We start from the raw sequence: 19,077 nt of genomic DNA, 5'->3' as shown, positions 1-19,077 counted from the left end.
AAAAAAAGACTGTCTTATTTTCATAAACATCAAAGAAGACTCATGGGCCTAGCCTTCCCAGGCATTTCTCAGATGAAAGGTCCAGGCTAGAGATAGATATTTGGGAGCATGTCCTTAGGATTTTGGCCATGGAAGTGTTTGGGACTTTCTGGAGAGAGTACAGAAGGAGAAGTAAAGGTGGTGGCCCAGGACGGAACCTGAGGAACACCAACATTTAAAAGTTGGATGGGGGAGAAGGGGCCATCAGAAGGAGGAAAATCTAGAGGGTGATTTCTCTGAAACCAAGAAAAAGAGGGCATTTCCTGGAGAGAGTGGTCAATGGTGGTGATGCCATGGAGGGATAAAGTAAGGTGAGGTTAAAGAATGGTTCTGTCTCCAGGCCAGGGTGCTAACAGTGGGAGAAAGGAGCTGTGAGGCATCTGCCCTGTGTCATAGGAGATCGTGGTCCAGCTGCAAGATATGTGGAGATCAGTTGAGGACCAATGTAAGGCATTATGTGCAGAGAGACCAGAATGAGTCATAGAGGCAGCTGATGTTCATGAGGGGTGGGGGTCAGGGTGAGCTAGGCTTTAGGAATGGTTTATTTAAAGAGCTGAGGGTTGAGTAGGATTCTGGAGAAATAAGAATGGGGCTTGGATAGGTCAGTAGAGAGAAGACAAGCATTCCAGGTCCGGAGAAGAGCACATAGACAGCCTGAAGTCAGGAATAGACTTACCATTCAGGTGAAGAGGCAGACATGGCAGATGAGGAGATATCACTCAGAAGCATGAAGGAAAGGAGACTAGAGAAGCCAAATGGTTTCCCAAATAGAGGGATTTGAATGCCAAACTTAGAAATATAGAATTGCAAGCCACTTAACCAAACAGGGGAGCATTAAATTAACGTATTAATCCCACACGTCAAATTAGCCTTTTGTGCCAGCTTGTTAGCACTCACCCGGGCCTCTCTGTCTGGAAAAAGCAATGCATGTTGTTATGAAGAGTGTGTTCCTTGGTGGAGGACGACCTGTTGGTGCCCCCTCCATTGTCTCCCACTCCGAAGGATCATTAATGATGCAGGAAGCACACTGCGCAATTCACTGGTTACACATTTTCTTCTCTGTGGGAATCTGAACCTAAACCTTAACCCCTCTGGTCCGAGAGGTGGAATGTGGCAAATAATTCCACCTTTTAGTTTAGATATGTTTAGCATAGCAAAAGCATTTTCAAAGGTTCTTTTTAACTTTTCATTACTGAGCTACTATCTGACAGAAGGAAGACTTTGAACTAGAGCCCGTTTCCAGTTAGTCGTGGCCTGGTGAGTCCCCCCAGGTCTGGCCAGCTCTCAGACTTGTGCTGCTTTTCCAGTCCCTTTCAGGGTAGGCCTGAGCAAGGCCGAGGTCACCCTGTTGTCATTGCTGCTGCCATGGCACTCTCGTCCTTTTCTTCTGCTAAGTGTGCAGCACAGGCTCCCAGCCTGGGGAACTGTACTCTTAGGAAAGAATGCGAAGCAGAAGATGAGATCCATGGCTTGAATGTCAGTGGATGAAATGGGCTTTTTCAGGTGGCTTGTGGGATTAGATACATTACTTGAGAGCCCTCGATTCCTCCTTCCACAGCACAGATAAGTGGTGGTTATTCAAGTCACAGCCTGGGGCCCAGCAGTTTTCTGTAGATGAACTTAGGGAAAAGCAAAATCTTTATTATGTACGTGCTGAAGCTTTGGGTGTGTGTTTCTAAATCTGGGTCTCTTTTCCTCCAAGAAAACCCATTACTCACTGGAGGTAGTAGAACTTGAGTTTCTAGTGTTCCTATTATCAATAGAAGGATGAAGTTAGCCCACTTTTCCCAAAATAAGATGCACATAGTGCAATATATTTTTACAGTATGTATTTACTTACAATGTATATTTATACATTATATGCAATGAATATGATATGTATGTTGGAACTCTATAGCGTCTATATGTAGTATATGTATATATGTGTGTGTATATTGATACATATGTGTGTGTGTATTCATTTTTTGAACTCTGAGAAGTCAGAGATGTGCAGGACTTCCAAAATATCTCACATTCCTCCCAAGATCTAGAAATAAACACTGCTTTAAAAAGCTTATGGAGCAGCTGCTGGCCTCATTTGAGATAGCTGAGTTGGTATCAGTGTACTTGTGATTGCCAGCATGTATTACAACACACAGCTTCAGGGGGCTTTGGCTTTTCCCTCCAGTCTCAACCCTCTAGTCCACCCAGGAGGCTGGGTAAGTGCTGGAATGGTCACTGTCTATCCCCGAGGGGTAGCAGGAAAGAGTATAAAAGGTGCAGGACACGTATTACATTGGCTATGCCACCATTCAGAGCAGTGATTTTGAAATACTTTCACTGTGGAGAAAGATGAATAAAAATTAATTCTTATTTAAAGTTCCACGCAAACCCAGAAAAGTGCATAGAAGGTTACATGCTAAAATATGCATGATGATTCGCTTTTTACTGATGGGGATTATTTGTCATATTTTCCTGGTTTTGCTCATTTATAGTTTCAGCCTTTTCTGCAGTGAATATGTGTTGTTATCTAATGAAGGGTGATTGAGAGAAAAGGGAGCAGGATGGATCCATCCTCCGGAGGCTTTGCTTAGCTGACCCCGGATGCTTGATGCACGTTAGAGATGGAAGGAGCAGGCTAACGTGGGGGCTGTTCTAGCCGCCGCCCTTTGCCAGAGGAGACACTGTGCCAGATCGTGCACAGAGATCTTCCACCTTGGCTATTTTACTGAAGCATCACAGCAGCCATCTAGGACAGGCGTTGCTTACCTCCGTGTTTACAGATGAAGAAACTTCAGATGGGGAAAGGTACGTGATATGTCTAAGAACTCATAGTTCAATTAGAAAGGGAGTCAAATTCAGTAATACATAATTTATTCTAAGCTTCCTTAATGTCAGGTAAGAAGATAAACCTTACACACTTATTCATTCATTCCTCCTTGCTGCTTGTGTACATTGGCATTAGATTTTTTTAAACCAGCAAAACTGGATTTCTTCAGGAATAACAACGAATTGCAACTTGGGACAGGCAAGCTGTGGTAGAACCATTTGTCATGACATCAACCTCACATTCCAGCCCTTAGTTCTTGGACAACTTGTGTTTTAGCTGTGGCTTCACTCCACCTGTGTTGGGAAAAATTGGTCTAAGTTAAATGGGAATGCTCACAAAAGTATTTTTACCAAATTATGTCATGTGGTTTCAATAGTAGCTTTGTAGGTAAGTACTAGCATTATCCTTATTCTGCAGTGGGATAAAATGAAAACCCAGAAAGTTTAAGAAATAGGTGTTCATGGATCAGAAGTCAAATATGTCTGCAAGGCTTCCTTGAGATAAATGAATCTTTGGTCTCCATTCCTGCTCATAGACATCCTCCTGCCCAGCAGCAACAACTTCTAATTCTCTTAGTTGTTTCTGACACTTACCTCTGCCTTTCTAAAGTATATTTCTCGTATTTCTTCCCTTCCCATTTATAATTTATGAATTATAAATGAGATTTTTAGCTTCTGAGACCTAACTGCCTACTTCTCCTTCCAGTATGATAGTAGCTCTATTTTTGGCTAAATCTGCACTCAGTGTTTACATTATTACCATGTTAAGCGTGGCTCACCACCACACCAGTTAATATGCTGTAATTGAATTTCCTTTTTAGTTCACTGTTTGCCTGCCTCAGATTAAGAATCACCTTCCTCTCTTTGTTTGATTAGGAGTTTCCTGCCACCACTTCTTTTAAGGTTTATTTTTGAGAGAGAGAGAGAGAGACAGACAGACAGACACACACACAGAGCATGAGCAGGATAGAGACAGAGAAAGAGGGAGGCAGAGTCTGAAGCAGGCTCCAGGCTCTGAGCTGTCAGCACAGATCCTGACGCAGGACTGACGCAGGACTCGAACTCACAAACTGAGATATCATGACATGAGCTGAAGTCAGATGCTTAACCAACTGAGTCACCCAGGTGCCCCTTATTATCACCACTTTTTTCCAGACTCCCCAATAAAATGGAAAAATCCCTCAGAATAGCAATTTCCATGTGGTCAGATGTATTCGGCAATCTGTCAGCTCTCTTCTTTTCCCGGAGAACCTCTCCTGGGCCCTTCCGTCCTCTGTCCCATGTGGATCATATCTCTTTAAATGGGCTCTGCAGCTGGCGTCCTGAGACCTCCCTCTTCCTCTTTCCTGTGCTGAATCCCTGGGTCTTGGGCCCCACATCTCCTTGTTTTCTCCCTCCCTTTGATTTGGTGGAGCACCTCCTTCAGTACAAGGATGACTTCTAGTAGGCCTTCTAGTAGCAGGGCCTTTAGAAAAGGACCATGGATAATACATTTTTTTTGAGAATTGTAGTTCCCAAACTGTCTTTATCTTCACATTTGATTGATTATCTGAGCACTGAATTTTAAGGTTGAAAGGTAATTTCTCTTCCAAAATTTGAAGATGTAATTTGTCTTCTAGTTTTTTAGCTTTACTGTTTAGAAATGCCATTTTAAGATTTTTGATTCTTTATATGCAATCTGTTTTTCTTTTGAGAAACTTAATGAAAATATCTTTGTCATTCTGAAATGCCACTGTACCTGTTAGAGTCACTCTGATAAAGATTTCTTAAAATGTTTATTTTTGAGAGCGAGAGAGAGAAAGAGCACAAGCAGGGGAGGGACACAGCAAGGGAAACAGAATTCAAAGCAGGTTCCAGGCTCTGAGCCGTCAGCACAGAGCCAGAAGCAGGGCTTGAACTCACGAACTGCGAGGCCGTGACCTGAACTGAAGTTGGGCACTTAACTGACTGAGCCACCCAGGCGCCCAACATCACCCAGATTTTTAACCAACCTCCCTGTCTTCTGTCTCCATGGCTTACTGTTGCCATCTGTGTCATGTGGTACCTATAATGGCTCGGCCTTCGGGGGATCTGGTGTAGGGATGACTTTCTTCTCTGGCATCTACTGGGTGTCTCAGTGCTGCTAATTCTTCCATCTGCTTTCTGTCTTGTAAAAATGAGTTGATTTTGCCCACTTGCTTTTTGCTTCTATTCCATTCCTTGCCTGTGGGTTTATACCTTTTCAAATGTTGACTTGCTTTTTAAAAATTTTTTAAAATGTTTATTAACTTTTGAGAGAGAGATGGAGCATGAACAGGGGAGGGGCAGAGAGAGAGGGAGATGGAGACACAGAATCTGAAGCAGGCTCCAGACTCTGAGCTGTCAACACAGAGCCCAATGTGGGGCCCAAACCCACAGACAGTGAGATCATGGCCTGAGCCTAAGTCTGACTTAACTGACTGAGCCACTCAGGCGCCCCACCAAATGTTTACTTGCTTTTTCATGGGGTTTTGAAGGGAGCAGAGATCTCTCATCTCCTGTTTTTAACTGGATGTCACAGAACAGTTTTCTGTGCTGTTGGCTGAATCATCTTGGAATGCTTTACCTGTTTGTCAGTTTTAGACTTTAAAATACCAAGTTTGCTTAAAAGTGGGAAATGCCCTAAGCTGTTGCTTTTGTGTTTGAACAGGACATAGCTGAGGCCACAGTTGTCACATTTTAGGCTTATTTAATAGTCCCAAAGGATCTCGGTGCTGCCTGGAGAGGGAGGCCCCCAGCCATAAGCAGTCATAACTTGGGGTGACAGTCATCTAGCTTCTGTCTTCTCACTCATATGCCTTGACTTTGGGGAGGAAGCCAGGGTCTGCGGAAAGATTGCTAGACTTCCTTTTTTTATTCTTTTTAATTTATGAAGTCAAAAATACAGATAAGACTGAAGCCCTCTAAGGCAATCATTCCTCTGACCCCAACAAACACACCCTGCTCACTTTCCTCTCCCTTGAGAGGTGACCATTGTTGTCAGGTTGGAGTATAGTTTTCCATACCTTGACTGCTGTGTGTGTGTTGGATAAATATTCTAAACTATGTGCTTTATTCCTCCTTATGGTGTTATTTTGAGGCTGTTTCTATATTAGTGTCTGTGGATTGGCGTAACTGGACATGGTATGGATATGTAATGTTTTTAGCCATTCTTCTGTTGCTGAAATTTTAGGTTGCTTCTAATTTTTCTCTTTTGCAAATGTAGCTGCTGTAGAGAGGCCTATTTGTGCCTCCTTGTACATGTAGGTAAGTATTTACTTAGGGCAGATACCAAGAATAGAATAGAACAGAAGTTGGCAAGCTATGGCCCGTGGGCCAGATCTGGTCTACTGCCTGTTTTTGTATGGTCTGTAACTAAGACTGGTTTTTATGTCTTAAAACTATTTTATTCTGGGGCACCTGGGTAGCTCAGTTGGTTAAGTTTCTGACTCTTGGTTTTGACTCTGGTCATGATCTCATGGTCTGGGAGTTCAAGCCCCATATCGGGCTCTGTGCTGACAGTGCAGATCCTCTCTCTCCTTCTTTCTCTCTCTGCCCCTTCCCCTCTCGCTCTGTCTCTCTCAAAAATAAATAACTAACTTAAAAAAACTATTTTATTCAAAGGTTTATACTCTCCCTACCGATTTGAAAGATTACCTTTAATGTATAGTAAATATCCCAGTGTACTTGGGTTCACTTTGGAACTCCGTTCTATTGTATTGATCTGCTTGATTCTTCCTATTCTAAATACTAGAGTTCTGTAGTATATCTTGATTCCTCAAAGGGAAAACCCCACGCCCCTTTTAGTTCTTTAGGATTAGATTGGCAATTTTTGCACATTGACTCTTCCATATGAGTCTCAGAATTGATGAAGTTCCTGGAAATTCCCTTTGGCATTTATATTAGACTTTGTTAGGTTTGCACTGAATTGTAGCTTAATTTGGGTAGCATTTACATGTAAGTGATGCTGAGACTTTTCAATCATGAATAGTTATTTATTCAAACCTTCCCTTAGGTTATTACATAATGACTTATCATTTCTCCTTAAAAGTCTTGGACACTTCTTTGTGGATTAATGCTTTCATATAAAAAAGTACTGATTTTTATTTTGAGCTGATAATTTTGCATCTTTCTTGTTTATATTTTTTGTTAGCTCTAGTAATTTGCCAGTTGTTTCTTTTGAATTTTCTAAATAGATGATCATATCATCTACAAATAATGACAGTTTGTCCTTGACAACAAATTTAACTCTTGCTGCGTTTAGTTGTCTTCTTGTATTGACTGAGTCTTTCAGCATGGTTTTGAGTAACAGAAAAGAAAATATCTTTTTCTTAAAACTAGTGGGAATACCTGCTCTGGGTCTTGACATATCTTTTTTTTTTATCAACTTAAAGAAGCTTCCTCTTTTCTTTTACCAGTTGGTTTTTTTAAAAATCATGAATGAGTATGCAATTACACCTAATATTTTATTAGCATCTATTAAGTGATCGTAAGATTTTTCTCCTTTAATTATTTAATCTCATAAATTTCTAATGCTTTTCATATTGAATCCACCTTCCATTCCTAGGATAAATCCTACTCAATTGAGAGTGTTCTTTTAATCACTCCTATATTCAATTTATAGGTATTTTATTTAGAATTTTTAAGGCACCATGTATAAGAAAGATTAACTTATGATTTTCCTTCCACATGTTGGCTCCTTATGACATTAGTATCAGGGTTATATTAGCATTTTTAAATAAGTGGAGGCTTCCCCTGATTGTCAGTCCTCTGAAACAGTTTCCATGGAAATTGTCTGATCCTTGATTTTTCTGGTAGAACTTGCTCATTAAGATCATCTGGCCAATTTTTCTTTAAGTGTAGAGCTTTGACTACTGTTTCAGTTCTTCTGTGCTTATGCTTTTTCAAGCTTTCTACTTTTTCTATGAGAATTTTAGGCAATTTATATTTTCTAGATACTTTGTGTCTCAACTACATTACCAAATATATTGATATATGATCTCCAAAGAGTTTTAAATCTCTTGTATATCATTATCTCTTGTGTATTTGGCTTCATTTTCTTCCTTTTTTTTAATATAACAGAATTTATTTTTTTAACATATGCAATTATTTTCCATCATTTGCAATACAGTAGTTACAATGAAACTCCAAACAGAAAAGCAAAGTAAAAAATCAAAACCCCCACTTCTATGGCTTCATTTTCTTAATTCATCATACTTGCCAATGTTTATTCATTTTATTATTCAATAAAAGCTTTTGGTGTAAATCAATGAAAATTTTAAAAATTTACTAATGTGTTAAGTTCTATAAACTTTTGTTGTTGCTGATTTATTTTATTCCATTGTTGGGGAGCACAGCCTTCATGATAGCTTTTTAGAATATATTGGGGTTCCTTTCCTGGCTAAGTTCATGCTCAGTTTGATTATGATCCATTTGTCTATGAAAATTGCACGTATTCATTGTTCTGTATATCTGTTTATTAGATAGGCCTAGTAATTCTTTCATTGTGATAAATTATACATTTATACATGACTGAAATTCTCATTTTGTTTATACGTTACTCTCCTGGCTTTGGCGAATGATTTAATGACCGTTATTTTAAACTTTCAGTCAAATAAGAATCACTTATCTTTATTTCATTAATATCTGTCCCTGTAGGTTTATCTTCTTTATCTGCTTGGAACATATTCCTCTGCTTCTTCATATTGGGTTGGTTTTTTTGACTCTCTGTGATGGTTTCATTGCTTTATATAAAACTGCCATGGCTCCCAGTCTTGGCGAGTGCTCTTTTGTACAAGTTGAACCATATCAGTCAGCCTGGCCTAAAACCTCTGTGATTGTCCAAGTTCAAGTTACCTTCTACATTCTAATGGCCCTCTTTGAAGGTGTGCTAAGACCTGTTAGCGTCCTCTAGGGGAGGGTCACAGTCAGCACCTTGATGCAGTATGAGTAGAATCCAGACCCTCAGTCATCAGCTGGGAGAATATACAGTTGAACCTCTTTCCAAGGAAAAACTGGGAAATGGGAATTTCTGCCTGCTCAGCTGCGCCAAGACTTGACGTGTGGTCTCGGGAGAGTGCTCCTGTGCCCATTAGGAACTGCTTCTTTGTTTGCTGCAGTCTTGTGGGACATGTGAATGGAAGCCCCATTGGCCTTCAGAGCCAGGCCATTGGGGGACCTGTTCCTTGGACAGCAGCTGCAAAAGTTGGCATGAAGGTGTGGTTCGAGCTCCTTGCAGGGAGAAGCTGGCAACTTGGAGTGAGCTGGAGGGAAAAGGTGGGGAGGGTGTCCATCAGCTTCCTTGTGACCTGGGATGACCACAGACATTCTTTCAATGTGTGCTAAATGGGAAGCCTGACTCTCAGGCAGAAAATTTAAAACTATGCAGTTAGACCTCTTTCATAGAAAGACTGGGCTTGCTCTCTCAACGATGAGTTCTGGTGAGGAGAGCTGTGACAGGTGCTCATGTGTCCCTTAAGAACTGTTTCTTTGCTCGTTTTCAGAGCTAATTGCCTGTTCCTGCAGTGGGAGTCTTAAAATTTGGGGGTGCTAGATATGGGGTTCAAAATCTTTGTTCCTCAGGGAGAAGCTGGGAAAAGGGGTTTTCTCCCACTTGTAGGATGCTATGCTGGGGTGGGGTTTATGGCAAGAGTGTGTCTCAGCCTTGTCTGCCTGTTAAGATGTGGGTATTTTCTCATTTACCTGACGTGTAGGAGTTTCTCCGCCAGTTTCTGTATTTCTCTCAGCGTAAGTTGCTCCATTTACTGAATGGATAGCTGTGCATTCAGTGCATCCATGGAAGGGGGGAGGGGAGGGGACTCTTATGTGGCCATCATGATAGCTTCTCCTGGTCTAAGATTGTTGTGCCCATTTAGGTTCCCTTGGGATTCCATCTTAATTTTAAGATGAGGTTTTTTTTTTTTTTTTGAAAATACTATCATTGGGGTTTTGATGAGGATTGCCTTGAACCTGTAGATAGTTTTGGGTGGTATTGTCATCTTAATAATATTACATATTCCAATCTATGAATATGGATGTCTTTCTCTTTCTTCTCGAAACAGTGTTTTGTAGTTGTCAGTATATGTCTTTTCCCTTCTTAGTTTACATTTACTCCTATTTTTTTCTTTTCGATGCCATTGTAAATTGAATTGTTTTCCTACTCTGCTTTTCAGATTGTTTATTGTTAGTGTATGAAAGTGCAACCAATGTTTGCATGTTGATTTTTTTTGTCTTGAGTCTTTGCCAAATTTTTTCATTAGTTGTAACAGTTTTGGTTTTTTATGTATATAAAATGTCTAGTTCTTTCTACATATAAGATCATTTCATTTGTAATCAGATAAGTTTTGCTTCTTCCTTTCCATTTTGGATGCTGGCCTACTAATTTTTATTCAGCTATTTTATATTCTTTTGATCTTTTAGGTGTCATTTTCTGAGGGGATGTTAAATCTCCTACTCTAATGGTGAATTCCAATTACGTTTTTTTTAGCTTCCAGTGTTATTTTAAGCCATATTGTTTTTGAAAATATTGAGCTCCTGAAATTGGCACTTGGTGAATATCTATCAAGCATTGCTTAAGGAACACATGTGTAAGTACTAGTTTTTGAAGTATTTCAAGAAAAAAAATACTTCTTGAAGATCTACTTTGTATTTGCACTGAAGGGACAAATATCTTAAAGATTCCATCCTAGGGGAGGGGACACACAGTGCTGCACAGACATGATTTGTATAACGTAGCAGGAAGCGTGAAGACATTGAGTTAGAGGAATGATGAATCCCTGTACTAGACTTCTACTCTACTTACCAGTGTATGACCTAGGACCTGTTACTTAAAGTCTATGCCCTTCTAGCTCCTCCTTTGTAAAAAGGGAATAGTTTCTCTTACTGAGTAATCTAGCTTAAGCTTTTCAGATAGTGAAATATTTTGCATCAGAAATTGTATATCTAAAACATATAGATTGATACTAACTATCCCAATGGTTACAGAAACACAGCAAATGGTGACTGACTCTGACAGGGTAGAGTAGCCTATATTTATCAAATAGATATCAAATATTAGGTAGATGAGGCATCTGAGCTTGCCCTGGGCAGTGCAGTTAAAATGTGGGTCCAGAACCTGAGCACCATTTGGGCTGACCCAAAACTGTTGGTCTCCTGAGCTGACACTGAACTGGGGCTTGAAGCAAGAATTAGGAAGATGCATTCTCAGAGAAAACAGCTCGTGCAAAGGCACAGAGCTATGAAAGTGCGTGCCATGTTGGAAGAACAGTAAATAGAGCTATGTCATTAGTAGGAGTCAAGGTTGGAAAGTAAAATGAGGTCTGATTGTAAAGGGCCTTCTTTGGAGTTTAGTCTCAAGTCGTGAAGAGTCCCCAAAATATTTTTTTTGACAGATGGACATATTCAGTGTGCCTGAGAAACCAGAGGAGGAAAGACCAGAATATAACATGCCAGTTAATAAGAAAGAGGCTTCTCCACCATCCAGAGTGGAGACGTGGGGACTAAAGGCAAGGCCATATTGGTAGAAGAGCAAAAGTACAGGGTGAGACAGTACTGTTGGCCATTCCAGAACTTTGGCAGGACCCCAGCCACTCAAATATGGCTTAAGTTCTCTGAATACCAAGAGCCTGTTGTTTGCTTGGTTATTGGAAAGTCCTCTGAAATTACTTCATATGCTATGTGGATTTGGATGCCAAATTATACCCTGTGCTGTTTTTAACCAAGCAGGAGAGCTAAACTGCAGAGAGGTGACTTGTCCATTTAAGCAAAATTAGCTTTGTCTTTATCACCAACTATCTGATTCTCTCTCAGGAGGATACATTGCTTAGATCTCAGGAGCAGAGACTGGGAAATTTAATTTCATTGACCAGATGTATTTTGAAGCTTCGTACACTTACAGGAAGGAAGGAGGTGGTGTTTTGAGCCCCTTCATGTATTCATTTGGCATGGATATAGGATGGAATGGAGCATTAAGGCAGTCAGGAGATTCTGTAACTTCTTTAGGGCAGAGAGAGACAGATGTTAATTAATTACTGGGCACACACGGAGTACGCATGGGTGTTAGGTGATGCAGTTGGAAGAATAGCACTCACCACGCTGGGGACATGAGAGACGTTACTCATGAAGCACAGACTTCTAAATGGAAATGACCAAAGTGCTTTGGCCAAGGAACAAGGCGAGCAGCGTCCTGCTGGGTTGGTATAGGCTTGGACATGAGTTCGTGTCCTCCTGAGCGTTTTGCTCTGGCCACCCTTGTCTTTAACAAGAGCTCAGATTGTTTCTTTTGTTACCTTTGGTGGCCTCTTTACAGCTTGTGGGGTGTCTACCCTCGTTTACTCTCCCTGGTCTCCACCTGTATCCGTCATGCCATTTCCTTGTTCATCCTCTCTTACCCTCCGGGCAGCATTTTTATTAGAAAATGAAAGACTTCAGTGATTATATGGAAGAACTGTGTCCAGCTGCTCAAACCCACCCAATTTCTTTTTTTAGCTTCTCCCCATTTAAAAATAAACAGAATCAGGTCCCACTTGCCAAGCCTTTGTCAGTCTCCAGCAGCCATTCCTCCAGCCCATCTGCTCCCCCAGATGCTCAGCCTGTCCCCTCTTCCCAGCTCAGCCCCACATGCAGCCCCTCTGTGGATGAGTGTGGGACCCACCACGCACAGCAGCCTGTAGCCCCGCCGCGCCATCTGCCTCCTACCCTCGTGAACATTCTGAGAGTACCTTCTGACCCAGATTCCCCCCCCCCCCCCCCCCCCCCAGGACCCAGCTTGTTTGCCCCAGCCCAGGTCCTGTGACTTCCAGGGACAGGATGCTGACTGGAAAAGAGAGAGGAGTTTCCACAGAGATAAGAATAAACACAGGAGCTGACACCTCACAGGAGGAAACGCAAACTAGTTTGACAGTTTAGTTCTGCTGTAAGGTTTATTTTGTTTGGGTTAGTTCCTTGCCTTTGGAAGTCAGTGTCTCAGAGGGAAGTTTTAAGGCACGCTGTCCTTATACAGCATTCCCACACCTCACCTCCTGTTTCTTCTATCAGGGACCCTGAACTCACAGAGGAATTAGAGGTCTACCCTGGACGTGTGGTTCTAGGTGTTCTGAGAGGCTTGCTGTATCCAGGCCCAAGGTCTAGGACCTGCTGAAGAGTGGGCTCTATCAGTGTTAACATGGAGAGAAGCCATCTCAACCTGTTATTGAAGCCAGAGTCCCTGAGGGAGAACGGGTCACCCCAGGGTAGGAAGAGTTACTTTCGGACTATTCTTCTTCTTTCCTCTGGGTCTGTGGGGTGTGAGGAAGATGAGCCTTGGAACTGGCGGTGCTCTGTGCCTCCCTGTGGTTGGCACAGGAGGCTTCTCTCGAGTTTCATGCCAGGCGTGGTGGGTGTGTTCGGGGAGCCTCATACTAGGATGCTGTGAAGAGCACATTTCCTGCCCTGGGATGCCTTTCTTTGGGCCCCAAGGGAAAGGGGGTGAATTTTTGGCATCGCTCCTAAAGAGGCAGGTAGGGAGGTTCTGTGCCCTCATAGACCAAGCAGGAAGTTGGTCTTATAAGAAACATAGAAGAAAACATGTCACCCGTGCTCAAGAGAAACTGTCGACATTCTGGGCAGGACAATCCTGTCTCACACATTGGGGTATGTTTACTATCCCTGGTCCCTGCCCATCTAATGGCATATTTTTGTTATCCTTGGGACAACCAAAGCTGCCAGCAAGTTTTAACTATCCCCTTGGGGACCATGCCATTCCCAGTTTTTTGCTGCCAGGATATTGGATTGCCATAGCCTCATCTATCCTCTGGGATGAGACCACAACCAGACCAGAGCTCTTTTGTGTCTTGTTACATTTGTGTTAAAATTGAGTTCTGTTGACCAGTCATTGCCTTATCTGACCAAGTTGGCAGTTCCTATTTTCATAGCTGTGGCTCTTCACTGGCTTATTTCCCCATTTGGTTCACAGTTCATCACATGACTTCTCCTACCAGGGGGGCTTTTCAGCACCTAAACCATGACTAATATATGAGGCGTTGCCCCTGCACATGGACAGACAGACAGCCTGTATCCTAGATGTGAGGCCTAGAGTGATGGCAACAATTGCGATAGGATAGCAGAGGAGAGTGTGTAAAAGAAGAGTTCGAAGTAGGGATGTTTGCCCTATGCCTCTAGAGATTCAGAAATTTGTATTTATTGGCAGAACTGGCCAGGCCAAGGGGACATATACCCTTCCAGTCTTGCCCAAGTGGCTTTTTCCCTCCTAGGACCCCCAAGTATGGAACCTAGGTCTGCAGTGTAAACCAGATGGTTCCCAAGGTAGAGGGAGATCCCCAGTGACTAAACTGTCACCTCCTGCAGCGAATCCAGGGACTCCGAAGAGGAGAGATGGGGTATAGCCAGGATTCACATTCCCTTTGCTATTAATCCTGGGCTGTCCCCTGGGTTGTTTTGTTCCTGGTGGCCTCTTGTTCCGTTCTCGCACTGATTGACGGTGCAGGGAAGTGACCCTGAGCTGAGTTGCTGCTTGTGGGCAGGCAGGCTGATTCTGTTAGTTCAGAGGATGAGGCTATAATTCAATCAGGTTTTTGGATTTTCTTTATCATCACCTATTTTGTCTCCCACCCTCTCACCCTGGGGTGTAATCAACAGTGGCCTATAAGCATCTTGATTTCTCCTTTATATCTTTCTAGTGCATTGATTGTAAGAGCCTCTGCCTTTAACATTTTTGCTTAGTTTTTGCAAAATTAACTCTTTCTAAAAATTGAATCCTAGCTCATTATTTCAGATTTTAGATGTCCTCCATTGTCTTTGAGATCAGAAGCTCCTACATATTTGCTGTTAGTTTGACTTTTTTTCCTCTAAGCAGAAATAGGAATTTATTGAATCCTATAGACAAGTGATCCCAGAAGCGAAGGATGATCTGTTAGAAGCAGAGCCTCGGGTGCTGAAGAGAGGAGCCCTGTGCCTCCAGCGCTCACTCTCTGCCTCACCTCCTCCCTTGCTCTGCCCCTGGCCCCTCAGCTCTGCCTCTCACTAGCCTGACGCTTGCCCCCTCTAGGTCACCTGGCTCCTCAGCTCTGCTTAGAAGCCCAATGCAAAGAGCATTTTACCCTCTCGGTATCTTTCAGTTATTTAATAATTATAATCATTTCATGTAAAAGGAGAACCGCTCTGAGCTTAACCAACCTACGTGCATTCTCTGTCATTGACATTAATATGGAAAAGATTACATGGGGCCTTTGAATTCCCCTGACAGGATGTAAGGTTGGAGGACACAGATGGGGTTGGAACAGGAATGGCAGAACATGTGACTCACCGGGTCCGTTAGAAATGAAACAGGTTATCAGTGGTTCTGTACCTGGAGAGAAGGATTTGGAGACATTTGCACTAGTTACAGTAGCTTATACTGTCTTGATTTGGCATTCCGAATTTCTCCCTCTAACCCTCCTTCCTGTCCCCCTGACTCCCTACTTCCTGCTAATTGAGTCAGTGATTCCCAGAAAATATCTTCTGCTCTCAAATGCAGAAACTAGTAGGTTAAATTCTCCCTATTCTCAGAGGTGAAGAGCACTGAATTACAAGCCCATTTCAGCCCTATGTCTCTTTTGTCACCAGTTTTAAAAACATTTTTAATGTTTGTTTATTTTTAAGAGAGAGCTAGAGTGTGAGTGAGTGAGGGGCAGACAGAGAGGGAGACACAGAATCCAAAGCAGGCTCCAGGCTCTGAGCTGTCAGCACAGAGCCCCACAAGGGAGTCAAACCCACAAACTGTGAGATGATGACCTGAACTAAAGTTGGACGCTTAACTGACTGAGCCACCAAGGCGCCCCTCATTTCCAGCTTTTATACTGTGTAGTTAACCCTCGTCTGGTCTGACTTGACAGCATCCCCTCTACACACTTGTGGCCTCTTAGAACAAGGGAGAGACTAGAGGTCACTTTGTCCGATAGCCTCTCACGGGGGACATGTCAGCATCATCTAAGAGCTTTCCAGAACAATGATGTCCAAGCAGATGACTCAGTCAGTGCCAACTACACAGCTTATCTGTGAGACGGCCACACTTTACTTTCACATAATGGTGGCAGTAAACCATGTTCCAGGGTGATGCCGGGGAACACCACGGATGGGGTGAGAGATGATTGCAGTTGCACCTGAGCACATATAACAGAAGCTGAGACTGGCAGGAGAGAAAAAGGAGGGGGGGGGGTCAGAAATTGATTTCTCTAGGTTTCCATAAGACAAACCTTACACATTGACCTCAGATGGTCTGTGGCAGGGTTGCCAGAACTAAGCCTCCTGCCAGAGACACCCTCTGACTTCATCCTTTTTGCATATTAGGAATTTGGTTAATTCAGATTTCGATTCGTAACTGGAGCACAGCAGAAATCAGGATGCAAGTGACCCCAGAAATATGCAGGTTTCAGGAAGATGCTAAGGAAAAATCTCTAGACCCTTTGCTCTCTCTTTTTTCTGTGTCTTTGGATTAGTTGAGGCATTTATCAGAAACCCTGGGGCCCCTTGGCCTTGCTGCTGCCCTGCGCCTGGCTCTCATTCTGCACACCCAGCCCCCAAGGATGGTCCCTGTGGGTGTGTTGATGGCACTCACACACTCCGAGCACAGCGCTGCCATCTCACTCAGTGGGGCCACCAGAATGGTCGATCCGGAGGAAGGCAGGCTTTGTTCACTTTATGCAGTCCCCAGGAAGACCTTAAAAGGGAAGGAAAAAGTGCACTGAAGACCTCAGCTGGATGAACAGAATTATCATCATCATTGCTGGAAGCCACCTCTCCGTTCCCTGTGTCTCTCAGGTGCTGTGACAAGTGGCTGCTCTCAGGAGCTGCTGCAGACTCACTCTTGGTGGGGCGTGTACCCTGAGCTCTGATTCCAGGAGGAAGGCTGGCTTGTGCTGATTCTCCTGTGTCCTCTTAATGGGATTCTTCCTCACAGTGGCTCGGATTGACAGGATGGCTTCCCAGAGTCAAGCTCCCTGGCCCAGAGCATCACCCTGATCTTGACCTCATGACAAGGAGTTGTGCTGGTTATCAGGGAGCACCTGTAGTTCACATGCAGAGGATGTGTGGAAACTTCCCGGCCAAACCGTGACTATCTCCAGTGTTTATGTCAGGGAAGGCCCGTTTGGCAGGAGGAAGCAACAAATTGGGGGTGCATCATTTCTTAGACCAGAGTGAGCATGACACAGGGATAGACGTTTTGAGAGCTGCTTAAGTCATGCCCCAACTCAGGCTCTGAGCTGGGCATCCTGGGCTGGTGCCAGAGCACTGGGTGGTACTTCAGCATTACTTTTCTGCCCCTACCATGAAACATCACCTTCCTTTTCCCCACAGATTCACTTCCTCTCCCCGCGAGCCCGCCGTCGATTCCATGCCGCCTTTGCGTCTTGCTCCACCTCCATGCTGATCCTGTCCAACCTGGTGTTTCTCGGGGGCACTCAAGTTGGGAAAATCTACTGGAACAGGATCTTCATACAAGGTAAGTTGCCCGATAATGCTGTTTTTAGTCAGTTTCTCATTTTCAACGTATGCTGTTGGTACCTTGAATAGATGTAGGGGGAGGCATTCATTGTTCTGTTCATGGTGTGTGACCCATAAAATACCACCCAGAAACAATTCCCTTTGTTTAACCATGACTTTCAAGGGCCCCTACTTCAATGTACCTCTTATCTATTACATGTGGCCATTAACATTAAACAGTACTGTCCCACCTCTCCCTAACTCTTACTGTTGCCCTCTACTAAATTAACATTCTGGTTTTTAAAAAGTTCCCTGGGGAGCCTGGGTGGCTCAGTTGGTTAAGCGGCCAACTTGGTTCAGGTCATGATCTCGTGGTTCATGAGTTGGAGCCTTGCATCGGGCTCTGTGTTGACAGCTCAGAGCCTGGACCCTGCTTCAGGCTCTGTGTTTTGGTCTCACTGAGCCCCTCCCCCGCTCATGCTCTGTCTCTTTCTCTCTCTGTCAAAAATAAATATAAAAAAAATTAAAAAATTTCCTTATCTCCTTCCTAATCATCCCAGCCTTCAGTCTACTGCAAAAGTCTAACCAACTTTCATTTACCACTGTGAGCATCTGGTCAGCATGGTCCTGGAAGCCCCACTGTGCTCTCCTGTAGCTGTGGGCTTGGTACCCAGTTTGCTACAGCTCTTTGCTGTAGGTGTTTTTGTCTGAACACCAGGATGCCAGCACTAGTGGCCAGTCTTCTATACAATGTGCATTAAGTGGTGCATCTCTGTGTCCACAGCAAAGCCACCCCTCCTGCAGGTAAGGTGCTAGTCTGTGGGAATTACTGTGGAAACACTGCATTAAAAGCTGGTCATCATTTATTTACGGGCCCTACTTCCCTCAGGCCGGAACAAAGAGCTCTGTCACGGCCTTAAGAAACTTGGGAGAATGAGAGCTGCTTACAGTGCATGTTACTCCAGCCAGTTTACCGGGTGTGAGAAGCTAAGGTCTCCCATTCCATTTCCCTGACCAGTGGCACGGCTTTGTGTCTTCGGTCTGGGAAGTTTTGCCAGACTGTAATGACGTGATTGATTGCATGACCAGGCTGTCATCTCTACATCTGGGTCCCTGAGGATCCAGTGATGCTTTCACTGCAGATTTTTCATACCGGAAATAACCCCAGCACAGCTGCATGAGCCTCGGAATGCCAGGTCACAAGTCTAAGCTGTGGCGGCTTGGGGCGGCCAGGCTGCAAGGGGCCATGCGAGAGCCCTGCTCTGCTCTCCTCTGTCATTATAAAGCCCCTCTCTGATCTTACTTTTTGAGAACTATCTTAGCTGATAGTCCTGTCTTTTCATTGTTCCTGAAAAGACAATGTACGTTTTAAGTGTAGCTCTTCTTTAATAAAGAGGGGAGCTGATGGGGTGCAGAGGATCTCAAGATAAAAACACTCTCCTTGTGGTGGGCAACAGTGCCCTACTTTCCTGGCTTCCAACCATAGCGCCTAGCATGATGCCAAGAACACTGTGACTCGGGAAAATGCTGATGTGGGGCTTGCTGGTCACATGAACAAGAAGGCTCTGATCTTTGCTTCGGGAAATCAAGCATCAGGTGTTTGCTACTTCCAAGGCACTGAGAATATGGCATTACAAAAGAGAAGCACACACAAATGTAGGAGCTGAACATGCAAACAGAAATGTGTCCACACACTGAGCTAATTGTGCCAGATGCATGAGTGACTTGCTAGAGGTCATAGGATGGAATGGCTTCCCTTCCTGCAAAAATTGGATT

The 19,077-nt window shown here is 43.5% G+C and overlaps 1 protein-coding gene across 1 annotated transcript in view; it reads left to right on the top strand.

The window, feature by feature from the left end:
- HHAT (hedgehog acyltransferase) overlaps window positions 1-19,077 on the top strand; it is a 283,727-nt gene that overhangs the window by 206,808 nt on the left and 57,842 nt on the right. The window contains exon 10 of the mRNA XM_029933113.1: window positions 17,176-17,320. Coding sequence (XP_029788973.1) covers window positions 17,176-17,320 — 145 coding nt within the window. The remainder of the gene's footprint in view (window positions 1-17,175; window positions 17,321-19,077) is intronic.

This window comes from Suricata suricatta, chromosome 3 (genome assembly GCF_006229205.1).
Source record: "Suricata suricatta isolate VVHF042 chromosome 3, meerkat_22Aug2017_6uvM2_HiC, whole genome shotgun sequence".
Taxonomy (NCBI): Eukaryota; Metazoa; Chordata; class Mammalia; order Carnivora; family Herpestidae; genus Suricata; species Suricata suricatta.
The sequence above is the reverse complement of the archived record's forward strand: the minus strand, read 5'-3'. Positions and strand labels throughout refer to the sequence as shown.